Below are 22500 nucleotides of genomic sequence, written 5' to 3' on the forward strand. Positions count from 1 at the left end.
AAATGAAAAAGTATAATTCAAAGACGTACAATAAATCTAACTTCAATGAGTTGTAAAAAGAAATCATCTGTATATTTACTGTCAAAGGCAGTTTAATAAATCTTGACCATGCAGTCATTTGAGTTATCCTTGGACGCATATCATGCAAGTGATTCATAAAATTGGATTTATAATCACTTTTAATGGTTGATGTTTTTACGGAATGCTTCTTGATAGAAATTTACGAACGTGGAATTTACATTTGTTATAATGATGGTTGACCAGTAGGGCTTCTTATGTGTTTTAAATTTCATGGTTTGATATACATAAGAAAATGTGGTCGAAAATGAATAGTGTAATGCTATTCAAACAGGAAAACTAACGGTCTAATCTATATTAAAGAGACGAAAATCGAGCAGCAACTATGAAACACACCAACAATGACCACCACAGATCAACAAGCTCCTGACTTAGGACAGGTCCATAACAATGCATCAGGTTTAAATGTGTTAAAAGGCGGCGGCCCTAACCGGAGACAGTAGTGTTACATTACAAAATTAAAAGACACTATAAAATGTTTTTAATGAAATGGCTTTATTTGATCAAAAAGGCATAATATATACTTATAATTCATAAGTAGGAGAACCCATCAATACAAACAAAGATATTCGTCAAAACCTTAACCCGTCGGAAATTGCGTCGTAAAGGAATTTTTGCTTTTGTTTATTTTTTGAAACTTTTATAATTTGTTTTTGTGTTTTTATTTATTAATATTTTAGTAGCGGTTTTGTGATTTCAATGGAATAGGCATTCAACAGCATATACATATATTGACGAAAGTTTAAAATGCAATACTAGATTATAATATTTTATTCGCATTTTCGAATATGCAATTTTTATTCACATTAATGTATAAACATAGATTTTATTGATTTCTTTCTTGTCTAAAAAAGGTCTGTAGTACGAAAGTTGACCTGATGACGTCATAGTTAATATTCAAATCATGAAGTATACACTAAATATCTGAGTTCCACGTTATCAATGGATGTGTCAACAACGAAAGTAATGTCAGGGACTCAATTTTCGGCTCTCCCTTGACACCATTTGTGAGTATGGTCTTGAGAAACGAAGATTTACCGTCGGAAGGGGACAAAAAATGACTGGCCTGTGTTAAGAGAGAGTCACATCTCTTGCACGTAAAATGCACTCTTGTAGATTTCAAAAAAGAGAAAGCAAATGCCACTACAAGGTAGCACACGCACCCGCAAAGTGGACAGGGATTAGTATAAGTTGTAATAACTTGTTTCCCAATCCACTATAAATGAATATGTTTAAACTAACGAAAGTAATTTTCTGATAAAATCGCCAAAATGATTATCAGAAAGGTATACTTATTCTGACTAGTATATTTTGACTTCTGTTTTATACCTTCTTATTTAAACTCTGCCCCTGACGTGAACTGTCTAAAAACAGCACGTTCCGGCATTTTTTGCCTGCAATATTCGTGTGGCTTTATTCAATTTTCATTGCTAAGCCTCGGCATTATAGAGCTGCAATTTTTATTGACTTTAGTGTGGGTATGGATTGAAAGAATTGTTTCACGAAAACTAATCCTGACACACATCATTTATGACTTTTGTTTTAAGAAATTCGTGTGCCTTTAATAACCCGGTATGTTCAATAAACTGTGGTAAGTCAGACAATGACTTTTTCTGAATATACAATGGTCGGGTAATTATGAATTGCAGTTCTTTGATGATTAAAACTGTATCTACCACCAAGCACTAGATTTCAGTCCCAATTTTAACGTTGAGATTTGATTTTACCTGTATTCTGTGTAGAATAGCGTGGGTTTAATCAATATTGTTCGACAAAATGATCATTTTCGTTTTAGTTTAAACATATTCATTTAAAGTGGATTGGGAAATAGTTTATTGCAATAAAATTTTCACTTTGTTTTCTTCCACTTGAACTAAACAAACATGTTCCGCTACTATATGCCATTGTGTATGTATGATTTACATGCCAAAACAAAAGTCACACATTTACCATACAACCCCGTTTGTACGAAATTAGTTTAATGGATGCTGACAAAGGTATTTATATATATGTCTAATATTCAGTCGTTTATAAATCTAGGATATCAACTTACATGTTATGATCAATAATTTATATTTTTTTCATGAAAATGGTAATGTCTGCGGATTTGCAAAGAGACATTTACCAACATGAAATCGTAAAATAACTTATTATCCAGTTATGACTTTTACATGTCGGATTTTAGCAAGACAACCGGGTGTGTATCACTAGTTGAGTAGGAGAGGGGTTCCGTCACAAAGCCCTCTCTTTTTAGGGAAAAATTAAGCCTTCTTCGCATTTTCTTCTATCATCTTTATTCTATTCACCATGTAGATAACAATCTGTTTTGACTGGTCATTTTTCCGTCTTGTACAATTCGTGTAAAACTTTTACTAAACAACAGTTTCTTCTGATTGGTCGTTTATTTGTAGGGCTTAAATTGTATTTTCTTGAATGAGTTTTAAAACTGGGAACACACCATGAAGGGGAGAAGACATTATAAACAGATTGTCAGACAGTATCGGTATTAAAGACCAAACAAATGTATGTGATACTTAGGTGGCACGGTAGTATTTCCTGGCCCATAAGGGATAATGATAGCCTTTTAGAATTTTCACCACTTTCTAACACTGCAAAAAATTCTACATTCACAGTTAACTGAAGTAATTTCATTTTACTATTTAGAAATGAATTTGAATGTGTATCATGACCGTTTACTGTTTTTGCTATTTTTAATAGCCTAAGGCCACTAGTGCTTTTATGTCTTTTATGATGCAGTGAATACACAATTCTCAAAAATTTATTTCATCTGTTTGTAAAATTATTTCATATTTTTCTACACCCGATTCATCCCTCAGTTTGGGAAAGTGTGTTTAGTTGATACTGTATTTTTTGTCCAATCACACTGTTCAGATACATTGACTTAGGTAGGGTACACAAAAGAGCAACCTAAATTCTGGAATGCAAATACTACTGTGCCACCTTTAGGTTCACACATAGTTGCATAAGTCTTCATTATCAAAATTCATACATTTATCATAAAGCATTTCCCTTACTTAATCTCTATAACACAAATAATTTAGTATCATAATTGCATAAGCTTAATACGTATGGTGTTAATATCATATCATCAATCAGTACCTATAATATATGAAAAAGATAGCCCTGTTTACGGATGCGTTCACTCGATGCAGACCAACAAGCTGACCGATATATATATATGTTATTATTTAATATTTATTTTAGAAAAGTAATTTGTTAAACTTTAACATTATACAACTAAAATGTATAAGTTTAAAAACAATACAACAAAACATGTTAAGATGTACTGTCATATTATTTATTTATGTATTTCTCTGTCCTGAGTGTTTTTGCATAAAACGCGAGGATATTCTAGCCACAAAACCAGGTTCAAACAACTATTTTTTCTTATAGTTAGTTTCCATTTCTTATAGTTAGTTTCCATGTATGTTCCATTGACTTATGTTTTTTTGTTGCACTTCAGTGTTTCTATTGTTTCCTTGTTTTCCTTTTATAGTTAATGTGTTTCACTCGGTTTTGATTTGAAACCCAGATTTGTTTTCTCTCAGTCGATTTTTCACGTTTTGAACAGCGGTCTATTACTTTTGCCTCTATTAGTGTTTTCATTTTCCTTCCACCATCTGTTATTCATGACACTCAGGACGGAGAATATTCCCTTTTATGTCGCAGTTTGTATCATATTACATATAATAATGAACTGAAACCCGAAGTAAAAGTAACAAAAAAAAAAAAAAAAAAAATGAAGTAAAAAATTCTTTAAAAAATCAATAAAATTAAACAACTGTTGTTTTCCCTACAAATTACAAGAAACCAATACTGACGTTAATTGATAATACTGATAAGTACACCATACTGTTTTGAAAAGTCAAACTTTATTTCACATTAGTTCTGTGTTTATATGATTTCATCAAACGGATATACAGTGATAATAGATGGTGGAAGTATAATTACAAACAATAATGAATAAACCCTATAAGATCATTGACTTGTGCCGGAAACATTCGAGCATTCACCGGAAAATGTCGGTTATTTATATGCAGTGCTAATACATGAAAACCACTTTGATAATTTCTCTATTAAGTAAAGTTTTCTCGAAGATTATCAATTGAGATATAGGAACAATGGGTATGGATTATGGTTAAATGAAGTTCATCGATGAAAACTAATCCAAATATCAACAATTGATATTTATTCTATTGCAATGATAAACGATGGGATGGTAATAAGATTGCCTTTTGACGAATATGAATGAATAAACATGTTATCTTAATCTACAAATAATTCTCCAAATCAGGAATATTGAGATACGTTTCTGTGTTCATGAATTGTGGTTTCCTAGCAGACAGAATGAAGATACCAAAGTGATATTCAAATTTATGAGTCATAAACGTAATGAACTAGACATCGAAATAAAAAGAAGCACATGGCATATAGTAATATACTCTGACATATATATATATTACCTACCCGTCAGTTGTGTTGTCTATAAAAATTAAAAACCCTATAAACAATTATAAATATATAGAAAACCCATTGTGTGTGTGTAAACCCCAAAACGGTTTCCTGTGATTATTTATAATACATTAACCAAGGTATTCGATCATGGTTTTAAGGTACTGTTGCACTTTTAAGATACTTTGTCTACACTTCTTGTATTAGCTGCCAAAATAATGATATTGCACTTGGTCACACAATAATCAGGAGGATAATAATTGATGTTCAATTCTAGTCTCATTCATAGTTATATTTTTGTTTGATATCCGTCTGAAGGGTAACACCCTTATAATATATATACAAACAAAAAGGTCGCAGTTGTAAATAATCTGGTATTGAAAAAGTATAGAAGTTCTACAGTTAATAATGAATTGGATTAACTCCATAGCTTGACATTCATTTATATTAAAAAAAGTAAAGTATAAGGTAGAGGCAACATTAGCTTACCAAAGTTAATCTCATTAATGGCAAAAAATATATATAATGTTTACAATCATAAACTGCAATAATCGAATGAACTCCAAAAGGAGCAAGACCACGTGTGTAAACATTGTAAAAAGTCAAATATAATAATAAAAAAAAATACCGAAAAAGGGAAAATCACAAAAATACCGAACTCCGAGGAATATTCAAAATAAAAGTCCCTAATCAAATGGCAAAATCAAAAGCTCAAATACTACAAACGAATGGGTAACAACTGTCACATTCTTCACTTCGTGCATGCATTTTCTTTTGTAGAAAATGGTGGATTTAACCTAGTTTTATAGCTAGCTAAAAAAACTCACTTGTATGACAGTCGAATAAATTCAATTATATTGACAATGATGTGTGAACAAAACAAACAAATATAATGATACTGTACGTTATTTTTAGCAATTGATTTTATCCCTTTTTATGTACATGTATAAACATCATGTTAAAAAGTGTTCTTGAAATTTTAACTGATCCATGACAAAGTGACACTTGAAAAAGAGAAAATTTTGGACAGGATCAGATTGTTTTGCTTTTATGAAGAAATCTTCGAAACTGAAAGGATTTTTTTAAGGCTTCTTTATTAAACCAATAAACAACTAAGAACACTCTATTTGTGGGAGCTGCTATTCAACGTTCTCTATCCGAATTGATGTGGCTGCTTATCTTTATACCTTACACAGCCACTGGACGCCCCCTCTCTATCAAAGGCGAGTGGGGTCTTATTTCTGACTATGAGAAAACCCCGGTAACCATATTCTAAACCCCAGTAATCCATCCTTTTAGGTGTAAATTCATAATAAACATTGTATTTGTAGAATCACCTAAAGCGAAATGTTCACAGGCCTTTTTGAAAGATCAACATGAAAATCTTTTCTCTCAATCAATTTTAAATTCAAACAATTTGTTTGTTATGGATAAGAAAGACATAAGTGTTATTTTGAATATGTACCCTTTAATGAATTCTCACGACAATGGACACATGATTTGAAGAATTTGATCATTGATCACAACTAGATCTTTCAACTCGCATACACTTGTGACAATCATCAAAGAGTACCTTGATAAATTCAAAAGAAGCATTTTATAGCGCCATTGCAGGGTTCCCAGTAGACCTTTCTACAATGATTGTTAGAAAGATATCATCAAACACTTGTATGCAAGTGAACCTGTCTTATGTTTTGATGGAATGTGAAATGTAAGAATCTATGGTTTCTGCCAAGAAAAAAGTATTGTTATGCAAGGTACTAGGATGCTAAAAATAAAATGCGAAACAGAGGACCACATTGTATCTAAACATGCTAAAAATTGATCTGTTATACAAAATACAAAATGTATTTGTACAGAAAATAATATAACAAGTAGTTGGCTTTCCCACTTTTCGAAAGCGTTTGAAAGAGTTTAGCAGTATTATACTTTAATTCTTGTTGCATTTGGCATTTAACGAAAGAGCTGCAAACATCATTTAAAGCCAAAACTGTCTAACTCGTGCTCATTTTTCTGACCTTAGGTACATCCTCGTAAATATGCTTGAAAAAATAGGTGAAAGAAAGCAAAGAAACATTCATACTCGTCAGTCGAAAACTTACTGACAATGCAATTGCAAAATATGCATAACGACAAAAACTCCAACAATAGTGCACAAAATACAACAAAGGCAACTAAAAACTGAGAGACACGAAGTTAGTAAAAGAGGGACGAAAGATACCATAGGGACAGTCAAACTCATAAATCGAAAATAAACTGACAAAGCAATTTCTAAAAATGAAAAAGACACACAGACAAATAATAGTACACATGACACAACATAAGAAAACTAAAGAATAAACAACACGAACTCCACCAAAAACTAGGGGTGATCTCAAGCACTCCAGAAGGGTAAGTAGATCCTGCTCCACATGAGACACTCTGTAAATTGTCCTCTAGATATAAAACTTTTAAATGGAATGTAAATAAATCACAAACAAAACTAAAATTATGACAAGAAAGTGTGCACTTCCTGAAAGAGCCTGCGTGAACTATTATACCAAAGGCGTCAGAAACTATCTTTTCTGCACCTTCAAAGAAAAAAGACACAATAACAAAAATACCGAAGTCCAAAATAAATTCAAAAAGGGAGAGTCTATAAAAACTGCTAAAACAAAACGCGAGACTATATCAGCCGACGGCTGTTTATCAAACCGACATTTTAACTTTGCATAGACCTTTTCCAAAAAAAATAAACCAACTTGGTCACAATCATTTTAAGGGTGTCCAGTGTCGGATTTTTCCTGATATTCTTGTGGATCGAAATAAAATGGGCAATGTCACTACTAAAGAACATAAGGGACCTATACGAGTAATGTTCTTCTATTATATAAAAAAGAAGATGTGGTATGATTGCTAATGAGACAGAAATTAACAACTATAGGTCACCGTACGGCCTTTAACAATGAGCAAAGCCCTGACCGCATATTATGTATACAGAAGAAATATATATATATAAAAAATAGACTGAAAATTCTCAGACAGTATAACTGTGAAGCTTTTTTTTATTACACCTAAAATTCTCAAATGATTGTTTGAAAAAAGTATTATCCTTCAATGAATGTAATTTTCAACGTTTAGTCATTAGGAATGTAAACTTGAAATCTATCGTTTAAAAATTGATAGAAAATGTTGCATTTTAATTTGAAAAATATTTTTCTGTTTTACCTTACAAATTCATTTAAACATTATCCAAATATAGATGTGGAAATCACCACTTGCCGATTGAGTCTGGAAGGTGGCAGGGTTTACCGAGAGAAGACAGAATCTGCCGTCGCTGTGACTCAAACGACATTGGTGACTAGTACCCTTATATTATAAATTGTGGAACTTTTAAGTTTGAAAGAACGAAATATTTACCTACATTCTGCTGGTAAACCCTAATATCTATAAATTTGATCAACTGTTTAATTCATGTAATATTGTAATATTAGAAAAACTATGTAAATTTATCAAAGTTATAAATGTAAAAGTCAGTCCTCCAAGTTAATGTCATTGTATTGTTCACACATGCTTGTAATAATTGTACCTTGTAGTTACATTTATGTATGTTCTCTATAACTATGTAATTGTAGTTTTATCAGAAATAAAGTATTCAAATTTTCGTATTCACATTGAAAAAGTTTATTCCCTTGTGTTTCGTAATATAAACCAATCATTTTTTAATCTCACTAAAACTAATTACCTAATAACTTCCTATTTATCTCCCTTTAAATAGATTTAAATGTGAATGTGTTGTCAGCGTGTCTGTTAAATTTTACAAGAAGCTATTTAAATAAAAAAAAAAAGAGAATTGATTTAGGAACCTATGTCAGTAAAAAACTTTAACCAATATTTACACAATTTAAAAGTTTGATTAAAATATTTTCCAAAATTGTGATACATTTGTCCTATTATAAATATGCTTTAAGTTTATTTGCAAAAGATTCTTCTTCTTCTTTGTAATTGTATTGGTGTCGAGACAATGATATCCTCAGTAGTTTATGCTATCAAAGACTTTAACTAGTTATCATGATTAGGTAATTAAAGTATCAGCAGGGTCCTCCTTTGGGAAACACATTCTAAAATTAAGAAAACATGATACTACAGATCAACTAACCTTCGAAAAATGCATTATCGAAGAGTTCCGGTATTGTAAGCATCATTTCTTTATTAATTATTCAAACCAACGAATTTTTTTTTACATTTTTAAACATAATGTATTTTAAATTTACACTTCTTGAACCTATTTTAAATGTTTTGAACATCGAATTTAAACTTCGTTGTTTTTTTTAATATTTTTAGTACTTAGTTCAACTCTTTTTTCTGCATAGTTAAAATACAATATATTTCCAAACTATTGCAGTAAAAGTTTCACGTATACACACTGTCGCAGATACATACTATAGACTCAAAGTTTTGATGAAGGTCAATTCAGAAATCAAACGCAATAAAATAGAGAATGGAAATAGGGAATGTGTCAAAGAGACCAAAAAAAAAAAGGAAGATGTGGTATGATTGCCAAAGAGACAACTCTGCACAAGATACCGAATGATACAGAAACTAGTAACAATTATACAATAGGTAACTGTACGGCCTTCTACAATGAGCAACGCCTATATCGCATAGTCAGCTATAAAAGGCCCCGAAATGACAAATGTAAAACAAATCAAACGAGAAATCTAACAACCTAATTTATGTTAAAAAAATTAACGGAAATCAAATTTGTAACACATCAACAACTGACAACCACTGAATTACAGATTACAGATGACGTCACATATACAAGAATGGGGCTTGGTGAAAAACTTGTATCAGGTGGTAAAGGAAACAGCTAAAAAGATGACGTCATTTCCGTTCTCATTAGAAAGTTTTATCATAAAATAAGGAGATGTGGTATGATTGCAATTGAGACAACTGTCAAGCGGAGTCCAAATATTGTTGATTTCAGTAATTATAACAGCCTTCAAAAATAAGCAAAGTTTATACCGCTATAATGTAAACGAAAAATCCAAGGGCCTAATTGATGACAAAACGGCAATAAATTACAACAAATATGACAGACAGCAACATCTTAGACGAGAAACTGTAGTACAGACTCCTCAAACTGCTGCAAAATTGGTTCTGAATTTCATTGCATTAAACGATGAATAGTGCTGATATTTCTGGTGTGAACATGTTGCCTTTATCTATACTATTAAACGAGAAGACCTAGTTTTGTGTCGATTCTTTTCCTTCCACAATAAATCAATCATCATGCTTCTGTGTCCTATAGGTAACATGCATAGTCGCATTTGTCATCCATTCTTACGATTATTCAGATTGAGTTATTTTGGGAGAAAAACGACAAAAAAGGAGTCCGGATATGATTCCGTCATCAGATTGATTTTTAGTCATATAAAAGACTTCCGGTTTGAAACATGCACAAATACAACCAATCGTATGATAGATAACAAAAATGAAAAATAAATAAGCCAATCAGAGCGTTCTCCATATCATGGTGTTTAGATCGCAAGGCCCACAACTATTATACCTCCTTATAGAGGACAATTATTTTTCCTTATAGAGGACAATTATTTTTCGCATTTATCTACATGTAAACTATGATTATACTACTTTAATATATAGTCTAAGAGACTCTCTGTTTTCTTTGAAATGTTTACTATTCAAGGGGTCATACCAGTTGCATATATATTAAAGTAAGTAAAACATGTGACCCAAGTACACCCAATCGTATGATAGATAAAAAAAATGAAAAATAAATAAGCCATTCAGAGCGTTCTCCATATCATGGTGTTTAGATCACAAGAATCACAACTAGTATACCTCCTTAAAGAGGACAATTGTTTTTCGCGTTTATCTACATGTAAACTACGATTATACTACTTTAATATATAAAGACTCTCTGTATTCTGTCAGGGACTTTCTATGTTAGTATATAAAGTCCCTGATTCTGTCTACTGTTTTCTTTGAAATGTTTACTATTTAAGGGGTCATACCACTTGCATAAACAAGTAAAAAAACTTCATCTATAACTACCTCGACCAAAAACTTTAATCTGAAGCGGGACAGACGGACGGACGGACGACAGAACGAACGAACGCACGGATGCACAGACTAGAAAACATAATGTCCATAAATGGGGCATACAAATTTATTGTTGAAAGTGAAAATAGTGATTTGGCAAAAATGAAAGTAAGGTAAAGATTAGAGGAAGGCAGGACCTTTTTGGGGGCGTCGGGATCGGGTGTTTTTAAGCTCCTGATTTTTGGATGGATCCTTACGTGATCCGAGAATATATTTTTCGATTTCGGGATATGAAGTTTCTTTAAATTCTGCATCTCGGGATTGCATGGTTTTAAGACGGGATTTCGGGATCAGGACCCCTCCGACCACCCCTCAAATTAGTCTTAGTCGGTCTAAGTCATTTATACAAGATTCATATCCTACCATTGGTATGTTAATAAGGCTCTCAAAAGAAAAAGCACTGATGGATTGACCTAGAAGCATATTTTATTAGACTAATAATGGTCTATATAAAAGCAGTTACATTTATTTCATGTTTGAAACGGTGCAAATTTTTAATTTGATTTGACTTTTACCATAAAAAGCATTGTAGCAAAGGAGAAAAATAATTGTGGTCTGAGGCCAGAAACACGAAATAATTGAATTTAACATAAAGGAAACAAATATCGGACTTTGGAAAAGGGAGAGTACGGAAGCGTATAAGCGCCACACATTTCTTTTTTTTTTTATTTTTCTTCCTATCTTAGCGTTAAACGCAAACCTTTACGATATAACGCAAACCTTTGCGTTATCTAGAACGCAAACCATTTGCGTTTAACGCTAACTTTTGGGTTACAACGCAAACTTTTTTGCGATTATAACGCAAACCTTTGAATTATAACGCAAACATAACGCATTTGGTTTGCGTAATAACGCACACATTTGTTTTATCTTATTTCTTATTTAAGATTCAAAGGAAACAGTAGTTATTAATGGAGGAGGCTGTATATATTAAAATTTATCACCTTTGTAGTCATTGCAAAGTAAAATGCTGGAATTATTAGATCATATCATTGAATAATAATGCGCAGAATAATATAAGAACATGTGGTATGAGTGCCAATAAGAACACTCTCCATCTAAGTCGTAAAAGTAAATCATCATAGGACAAAGTACGGTCTTCAACACGGAACATTGGCTCACACTGAGCAACAAACTATAAAGGCCCCCCAAAACGATATCCATGTTTCTACTAGTATATATATTACAAAGAAAATTGAGTAAATTGAGGTTATACCTAAGAAAAAAATCAACCCTGCTAATATAGCTATAACCGAATATAAATATACTTCCAAAGTAAGACCTCGTTTGAAAACTGTGTAAAGTAGGTTAGATTCAAACAAGCTACCCTTTGGCAATAAATGTATAGAACGAAGATGTTTTATTAATAAAATTATGTTCTCTCTATTCAAATTGCTACCCAAGCATCTTAAAAATACTTCATTATGTTGAAAAGAGAATTCAATGACTTTCTATCAAAGAATCTTGATCATATTCTGAGATTTAAAAAAAAAGTTTCCTTATTAATAATTCATTTTAAAGCAGAAAGATCATTTTGTCTATTTGACTCAGAGGTTTCACAATTGTATGACATTATTTTATACTAAACTATATCTATTTTCTTGTTAAATTATATCCTTTTCTGATGTATTTCATAATGATTTGGCCTTGTATGTATATTTCTTTTTTTTTTATCTACTAGAAAATTTACATTCGAAATGAATGACAGACGCACATATATACAGAACTTAATGAATGATTGAAATCAAGATATTTGAGTAATAACGCAAAGGTTTGCGTTATATTGCAAAGGTTTGCGCTAAACGCAAACATAGGAAGAAAAATAAAAAAAAATGTGTGGCGCTAATACGCTTCCGTAAATATGCTTCCGTAGGAGAAAGCTTTTCATACCTTTAATTAAATTCTCCATACATAATATCTTTGACTAAAAATCATCCTACAATAGTTCACAAGCTGTATATGTCCGCGATTTCGAGAGTGTGTTCTAGTATAAATTATAGCACATGTTAATTATATGATAGCGATAGCAATGGTTGGAATCAGTTCTTAACACGAAGAAAGTGTCCATATTCGAAATTAAGCTAATCCTGTGACATTTTATTGAAAATAAGGAATTATAGAAAAACACTTTGGTGTATTTCTACTGTAATTACACCTTATGTAAGAATCAGGACTGGATTTTGATTGGTTGATAGCCAGTGTATTTTTCACCAATTTACTATTATCAAATGAATATAGTTCATTTGTTAACGCCGCCGGGGTATTTGCCAAAAGGATATGCCTCTTTTACCCTCTCTGCCGTGGTATTTGCCAAAAAATACACTAACCGACTGGACGATTGTAACGTCACGATCTTCAATGCGTTTGTGAACATTAACATTCATTCGGTGTAGTTCAACAGATATATCATGTTAAGGATGTTCGCTTGTCATATAAAAAAGAAGATGTGGTATGATTGCCAATGAGACAACTTTCCACAAAAGACCAAAATGAAACAGACATTAACAACTATAGGTCACCGTACGGCCTTCAACAATGAGCAAAGCCCATACCTCATAGTCAGCTATAAAAGGCCCCGATAAGACAATGTAAAACAATTCAAACGAGAAAACTAACGGCCTTATTTATGTAAAAAAAAATGAACGAAACACAAATATGTAACACATAAACAAACGACAACCACTGAATTACAGGCTCCTGACTTGGGACAGGCACAAACATAAATAATGTGGCGGGGTTAAACATGTAGGCGGGATCCCAACCTTCCCCCTAACCTGAGAAAGTGGTATAACATGTTTTGGAAATTTTGTTAGATTTTCGGAATCCTCTGGTTTTATCCATTTGAATGCTTTAAAAAAAAATTGCCCATTGACTCCCATTTTTTCTTTTATAAATCTTTTACATGTATGATTATAAGCCATATGTAAAAGTCTTTTAAAATTGTTGTTATTTTTTAATAGCTTTTGAGAACTTATTATAACCTTGTCAATGATAAAGCTATGAAAAATCAAGAGAGAATATTTTCCCGCCAAAATTTCAATGGCTAGTATCTCGAAAACAAGCACACTGACCTATATATTTGTTTTGCTATTTTGGTTTCTTTATTAATCCCCTATCACTATATACTAGTTTTACGAAAAGCTTGTTACTTTGAAACTGAGTAGCGAACTTCCTTAAAGAGGGGTATTTGCGAAAAATACTAGTCTTGAGAAGGCTTACGGCTCGAGAAATTTAACATTCTCTCGACTGGTACTTTTCGCAAATACCCCTCCTTAACATGATATATCTGTTTATAAGTCGTTGCCGCACGGGCATAAGCATTTCGTTTTAAGTAGAATTGGGATGCATTGGAATATATTTAGTAATTCACACTAGTCAAAAGAAGAATTTTGTCATATGTAATTAAGAAGGTCAATGGCGATAATTACATAACTAATATTTTTAAAATATACGTATATTAAATTTCAATCAAAAGTTTTATCTTTGTCGAGAATTTTTCAATACATGAAAATTGCCATCCTTTGTATACCTTGTTAATTGAGAAGCCTCTCAATGGTTCGATCAGTTTTAGTCTGTTTTCCGTTAAGTGACTGATGCCATTGATCCCAGTTTATGATGATAAAAATTCTAATTACTAATGCATATGAAAACATTGATTTAAAAGAACTAATTTTGGAATATAAACAGTTAAATTGTCATAAAAGAATAATTTAATTTGTTTCATATTTCATTAAACAAATGAATTTCGAATCAATTCATCAAAGACTCATTTAGAACAATCCAACTATTAAATGTACAAAAGCAGTGCATACACTTTAAAATGAGTATTGGAAAACTTTAACCAAAGTCAAAATGTTTTGTTAATTTACATAACAATCTATTGATTCCATAATGAAAAATCTATAAGTAATTTTAGAATACTCACAGCACTCAATTTGATTACGTTTTGTAAATGTCATATTTTAAGATTATGTCTTTATACATGGGTCCACATATTCTCATTAAAACAATGCATCAAAATTGCAAATTTCCACAAATACAAAGTCTTTATGATAGATGACTGAACTTACGTTGTCAAGAAAATACCCACTAGCATACATAATGCCAAATGTATAATTTGTGTTCTATTCAAAACTGTCAAGCAAGAGATGTCAAAAATCATTATCAAATAGTCGTGTATTACTAACAAGAAAGCTTTTAATTCAATATTATTTTATGTATGGACCAATATCCTTTCGTCAACTTTCTGTGTTGTAGTTTAACGTGTCACTCCTTACATATTGAGAAAGTACATCTACTAATGCAAACCCCACGTCAAACTCTAACCTGACCAACGTCTAGACGAGGTTAAAAGCGACCGAAAATGTGATATGATCACTGAAATCAGTTAATGGCCAACATTTAAGCATACGAAGAATGTGATAAACACGGCCCACATAACTGTTCAGACTTGCTAGTGTGACCACGAACAATATCGTGTTATACATTTATTAAGGATGATGTAGGACATACGCTAGACAGCAATGTAACAACACAAGCATAAACATAAAATTACAGATAACTTGTCAGTGCCAGAAAAAAAAAGAAAAAAAAACAGAAGACTCAACAAAATAACTAAAAATTAAGTAACACAGTAAAGCGAAGGTGAACTCGGGTGCATTGGAAGTGTAAACATATAGTTGTTGCACAGTTATAAATTGTATGATGCGTACAAATGTATTGACGGCGTGCACAAAGCTGAGTCCACAAACGTAACGTCTTCAAATTACTAAATCCATTTACGACGTCGGCATTTTCCCCCAGAAAACAAGCGCGTTACAAAAACACTGGACACTTAGTTTATCACATAACTTTAAATATTTACGTTCAACACATTTCGTTTTTCTTTCGAACAAAAAAGTGCAGCAAATGCACATTCAGGAAATATGAATAAATATATGCTAAGAGCAGTGAAATGGAAATGATTAGCGACTATGTCGTGGACCCTTTTCTGAAAATAGCGTTAAAACGTCATTTCTTTAGATTGTAACATAATAGCTGGACATTAAAAAAAAATCAGGTGTTCAGTCTGGACTATCGAATCATTCATATTTTACAGATTATTTTAAACCTCTGATTATGCACATTTGGAATACCAAGTTATTTTGAAAATAAAAACATTGCAATTGCATATTTTTTCTTGCCGATTCTTCCATTTCGATTATTAGTCCTTCCAAATTACTACTTCTTACACATAACGAAGATCATTCCAAACTTATCTACCATGCTCGTTTTTGATTTTTTTTGCGATCAATTTCGTGTGATGTCCGAGTCCGAATCCGAACAATTCTATTATACGAAAATGCAGGAAAATATGTTGAATTTGTATAAGTTTTAGGTCAAAAACTTTAATTTATGCTTATTTAATGTTACAATTTACACCGTATTTTTGCCGTTTTCTATATGTCCGTTTCATGCTTTATAGATTAAATTTTGATTTACCTTACTAGTAAAGTGGATTTTAATGCCACGCATTCATCATTTTATCATAAAAAAAATCTTATTCATATTCTTATTCAATAATATTATAAACACGGTAACGTTGTATAAAACTATTTAAAAAGTGCATTTTACAGTTGCCGTCAACTTTGTGCACGCCGTCATTGTTCTATGCATGTGCACGCCGTCATTGTTCTATGCAATCAACGTAATATAAAGCTCGAACAATACATAATTTATTCCTGTACGGTTCCTTAGGGTGCTCCTTGGCTAGGAGTATCGTATGTTTGCTTCAAATAATGTTTTCCAATTTTTATACACACTTTACTACCCTACCATTGATAATTATGTTAAGTTAAAACGATAACCTGATCTTAATTGATCGTAATTTCTATATTAATACTGTTTTTTTTTCTCATTTTTTGTGTAACTCAATTTGGATATATAGACTTGGTCAAAATGCATTTGTACGACTGCTCGAATTATGGAGTGATTTTTAATTTGTATTATTTGTCCGACACTTACTTTACATGTAGCAATATGCATTACGTTGATAATTCATTACACAATATCGATAACAACAAAGGTTATATGATAGATCAACCAAAATGCCAGATCAATGTTAAATGTGTCTCTTGTCTCTAATATTTACCGATTCATTAGCTGGATGATGAATTACTGGTACCAATTTGTCAGAACATTACCCAAGTGGTAATACTGTTGGTCAATACTACATGTCAAGTCGTTAGGTAAACATACAGGTTAGTAAGACAGGTTGAACTTTGTTCTTAAACAACAAACAAAAACCTTAATACAAGCAAACAGACTAACGGAAAACACCATAAATGTTTAAACATAACACAATAATTTAATTTTGGATGTAACGCGTCTTCTAATTGGCTGACGTTGTTTTGTTTATCAGCTCATAGACATAATTTTGCCATGTGACCTTGACGTCATCAACGTTTTTTCATGGTTTACTTCGGGTTAAAAATGGAATTAAGAATTAAATTATAAGAAATGACAGTAATACTTTTTAATGTCTATTCGAAATAACATAGAAAAAATGTGTTGCACACTTTAAAATAACTCGCTACGCGAGTTATTCAGTGTGCACCACATTTTTTATGTTATTTCTTCATAGACAGAAAATATATTACAGCCATAATGATTCCTTAAATCAAAGCAATATATCTTATATAATTATAGATAAAAGTGCTGAAAAGTTCCCCGCTCCCTTATCTTTATATCATTAAAGTGACAGAAATGTTTGAATTGAGTCAACATACTTTTTATATGTCACAGTAAGCAGTGATTAGTGTAGTTGCATATTTCTACCACTGTATTGAGATTAAAACACAAGTTTATCAATGGTGGGGATAACATATAACATTAACGTCGTCTCTTTGCCTCAAAGTTTGAATACTTCAAAAAGAGAGTAAACGTGTTGTTACATGCCTTTGTATAAACTTTAACATGACTTTTTTGAAATGCGTGATGGTAAGAATTGTGAGAATTCAATCAAATGATTGGCAAATGTTTTTATAGTCATTTTGTGCTTTGGGGTTACTATCCCATTCAAGTCGGTCTATAATGTCCGGTTTTTATATTCGAAAAAGACCAGCATTATACAGAAGCATTGAAGAAATATAAAAAAAAGCAACAATCCTTGAGTCTTAACCTCATGTTTCGCTTAATAGAAGATGTTTTCTCACTAAATATTGCTTAGCTTGTGCAATGTTTGTTCACTTCTACCCTTTCTAATTTGAAATAAAGAAAACTACATATACAGATAATTACGCTTCCATTCATTGACTTGCATCAATTAAAGGACAATGGAATATGTGGTATGGGGTTTACTTATTGTTGAAAGGCGTATGGTGACCTATAGTTGTTAATGTCTGTATCAATTGGTGTCTTGTGGAAAGTGTTCTTATTGACAATCATAAAAACATCTTCTTATTTTCATAATTGATGTCAGTTCGTTATTAATCTTTATGACACAAGCAATGATGTCAATTATTCAATTGTTAACTTTCCATTTTATGTACCAACACCCAGTAGCGCCTGTATAACTATATAAATATGTTATAAATATATCCCAGTTCATAGTTTTTGTTTACAATCAAGAATCAAGAGTTCCTTGATTGAGGGTTGCTGGATATGATAAAGCTACTGAACCAAGGGTCCAGTGTGGTAATTAAGATGTCATACCTTCGAAAGTTTTCATACGATGTCAAGAATTGTTTGACTGTTATGTAATGTCGTGTTGCTGATGACCTCTTAAATGTTCCATTTATTGTAACCACTATCTTGTCTCCATTTCCTCTTTTTATGACATCACCATTACGACTCTTTACATATTTCTCTATTTAGATGTGTATTCTGGTTGTAACCCTGATGTTGTCTATTGTTGTTTTACTTTTTTATTTGTTTTTATTTCTCCCATTGGAATCATTAATCATTCTTTTCCAAGAGCATTACAAATACATTTGTTGATCTATCAAATTGTGCATCCATTTCTTTTTTTCAAAGTGCATTATAAATAATTCCATTAAATTATACATTTTTCGGATTTTAACAAAGTGAAAAACTATCTAATATTGATAATAATATATTTACGGAAGCGTATTAGCGCCACACATTTTTTTTTAATTTTTCTTCCTATGTTTGCGTTTAACGCAAACCTTTGCGTAAAACGCAAACCTTTGCGATATAACGCAAACCTTTGCGTTAAACGTAAACCTTTGAGATATAACGCAAACCTTTGCGTTATAACCAAACCTTTGCGTTAAACGCAAACCTTTGCGATATAACGCAAACCTTTGTATTGTAATGCAAACATTTGCGTTTAACGCAAACCTTTTGCGTTTAACGCAAACATAGGTATTCTTAGGTATAACGCAAATATCTTTATTTCAATTATTCATTAAGTTTTGTATATATGTCCGTCCGTCATTCATTTCGGATGTGATTTACTAGTAGATAAAAAAAGAAACATACATACAAGGCCAAATCATTATAATAAATATGCATAGGAATAATGGAATAATTGAAGTGCAATTATACATAAATTAAGACTGATTTGTGCTTCAGAAAAGTATACAATTTAACAAGAAAATAGATATAGTTTAGTATATAGTCATATTAAAATTGAAAGATCAAAAATAATGTCATACAATTGTGAAACCTCCAAGTCAAATAGACAAAATGATCTTTCTGCTTTAAAATGAATTATTAATAAGGAAACATTTTTTTTTAAATCTCAGAATATGATCAAGATTCTTTGATAGAAAGTCATTGAATTTTTATTTCAATGTAATGAAGTATTTTTAAGATGCTTGGGTAGCAATTTGAATAGAGAGAACATAATTTTATTAATAAAACATCTTCATTCTATACATTTATTGCCAAAGGGTAGCTTGTTTGAATGTAACCTACTTTACACAGTTCTCAAACGAGAGCTTACTTTGGAAGTATATTTATATTCGGTTATAGCTATATTAGCAGGGTTGATTTTTTTCTTAGGTATAACCGCAATTTACTCAATTTTCTTTGTAATATATATACTAGTAGTAACTTGGATATCGTTTTTGGGGACCTTTATAGTTTGTTGTTTAGTGTGAGCCAATGCTCCGTGTTGAAGACCGTAATTCGGCCTATGATGGTTTACTTTTACGAATAGTGACTTAGATGGAGAGTTTTCTTATTGGCACTCATACCACATCTTCTTATATTATTCTGCTCATTATTAGTCATTGATATGATCTAATTATTCAAGCAGTTTACTTTGCAATTACTACAAAGGTGATAAATTTTATTATATACAGCCTCCTCCATTAATAACTACTGTTTCCTTTGAATCTTAAATAAGAAATAAGATAAAACAAATGTTTGCGTAGGAAGAAAAATAAAAAAAAAAAAAAAAAAAAAAAAAATGTGTGTGGCGCTAATACGCTTCCGTATATATTCAAATTATGTTGCTTATAATTTTAAATTGCCATGAATCTAAATTTTGACCAACAATATAAGTAGAAGTGATATTTATCAACCAATAAACGCAGTAATGAAGTCATCACGATATAAAATATAAAGATACTATATATCATTAATTAAATTCAAATTTACAATGATTTTGGAAAGACTCTGAATCTTTACTTCCAGAAAACCAATCTTACAGACTTCCCCCCGATGACAAAGTATCCATGTCATAACTATATTTAATATGGTTGTAGTTCATAAGAGTTTCACCTTTTTCAATATATTATAAATTAGACCGTGGTTTTCCTGTTTGAATGGTTTTACACTAGTCAATTTTGAGGCCCTTTATAGCTTGTCGTTCGGTGTGAGCCAAGGTTCCGTGTTGAAGGCCGTACATTGACCTATAATGGTTAATTTTGCAAATTGTGACTTGGATGGAGGGTTGTCTCATTGGCATTCAATCCACATCTTCTTATATCTATATATTTAATTTTATTAGGATTGCTCATAGACGAAAATTGAAAAAAAAACTATAAAATCACATGGAAAGGAATAATTCGTATAATTTTAATTTGATGGATTCAAACTTGGTCAAATGGGAGTTTATTAATTTATGAATGCGAATGTGGGCTAAAAGTACTCATGAAATTGGAAAATCTATGCTTTTAAAATAATGAAAACTAAACAAGGTCTAATGATTTTTCTGTGTGTTATACGATGACTTATTGGAAGGAGCGAATATGCAGATTGTTTCTGATGCTTCCGAAACAAATGTATAATATTGTTCAACTAAATTATCGTGGCATTGATTTAGGTAGCTAGTGATTGACATTTACAATTAGTTAATCCTTGTTCTTCACTAAGCAATATTCTCTTTCAGTTTGTCAATACTTTTGTTTGCCATGAAGTCAAATTCACGTGTGTTCGACTGGATTTTTCACAGACTAATCTAACTAAATATATATACACAGCGGGCTTCAAACTTTGAAAAAAATATACATGCAAGTATTTAAATCAGAATTGTTCCAATTAATTCTGAACTAAAAGCTGATAAGTGAAATCAAATACACTGACTTGAACATTCAGAAAATTTGAAATTAAAATTATGATGTAAAAATTGTTAAAAAGATACGTTTCATGTTGCTCTGAAGGAATGACATCAGATAGGTATATTTGTTCATTTCCCGAACACTGTCCACGTGCAATGTTTTAAATACTATAAGTAAATGTAGTCAAGAAAAGAAAATGCGTTCTTTCATATTCTGGTTTTTTTTTTATCTTATCTATGTTGCTAAGATGTTCTATAATTATTATGAACGCAACGGAAAATTAAATTCCAGGTCTAGTTCTTCGTAACATTATGGATGCTGATTTTTACGATAAAAATATACAGGAAAAAAATCAGATAAATTGTGTAAATTTGACTAACAGACATTTTAACTGTTGACATAAGAGTATAAAAGTTTACGAAGAGAAGCAGAGAAAGAGAGTATATTGATCGCCTTATATCGATCTGGTATCCTACATACATTGGAGGTCTATCAGATCACAACAAAATACATTTCTATATTATTATCATCTTAATCCTACAACAGTGATTAATTAATAACTCTTAATAACCATTAAATAATGGAGACGTAATTGATCTTAAAAGATAAACATGGGATAGTGTGTTACAAGTTGTTGAATTATTATTTGCTTTTTGTACAAATGCGGCAAAGTGAACAGGTTTTTTCGATTTTGGAGTAATACAATATCGAATTCGGCGAATGTTACTGAATAATAAACAATTAAGAAAAATATTGACATTTATTTAACTGGCGATTAATAGTATATGATGGGTTAGTTAGAGGGTTATTGTTTATGGAGTTATGAAGCTGACTAAAGTGATAACACCAGGCTGACACTGCTGGGGAATTATCTTCAGCCCATACACATTTTAAAACAGTAAACGTTATGTGGTTCATTACTTATATTACAGCATTTCTTATTGTTCATGTATCCTGCGGAAAAGACATTTACAAAGTTGGTAAGTACTTCTTTTGTATTTTTATTTCTTATATATCTTCCTCTTACGTGCTGCCACAAACACAGAAAACCCTATCCTCAATGATGCAAATGTTCTTTTCTCAAGCGTTTCTTTAGCAACAGTATATGATTTATTAAATTGAGTAATCAAAGGATACCCATAGAATGCCTGTAAAATAAATATTACGAACGTTCGTTTTGTTTTTGTCATCTTTGATCATACCATCACTGCATGCAAAAGAATGTATCACACGTGATTAGAGCAACCCTATACATTAATTTTGAATTACAATATTGCCATCTTTTTTAGACGACGATCTCAAAGTTACATGTAAATAAATGCTTTTAGAAAGCAAA

At 31.4% G+C, this 22500-nt stretch overlaps 1 protein-coding gene across 4 annotated transcripts in view; it reads left to right on the plus strand.

The window, feature by feature from the left end:
• Nucleotides 1-21704: 21704 nt before the first annotated feature.
• The window catches only part of LOC143085490 (glutamate receptor ionotropic, kainate 2-like), a 73012-nt gene continuing 72216 nt past the window's right edge, over nt 21705-22500 (plus strand). For 2 of the 4 annotated variants that reach the window (XM_076261865.1, XM_076261868.1), the window contains exon 1: nt 21705-22144. In XM_076261865.1, coding sequence (XP_076117980.1) covers nt 22072-22144 — 73 coding nt within the window. In that variant the 5' untranslated portion in view covers nt 21705-22071. The remainder of the gene's footprint in view (nt 22145-22500) is intronic. The other 2 variants (XM_076261866.1, XM_076261867.1) reach the window with 1 other exon arrangement.

This window comes from Mytilus galloprovincialis, chromosome 8 (assembly GCF_965363235.1).
Source record: "Mytilus galloprovincialis chromosome 8, xbMytGall1.hap1.1, whole genome shotgun sequence".
NCBI lineage: Eukaryota > Metazoa > Mollusca > Bivalvia > Mytilida > Mytilidae > Mytilus > Mytilus galloprovincialis.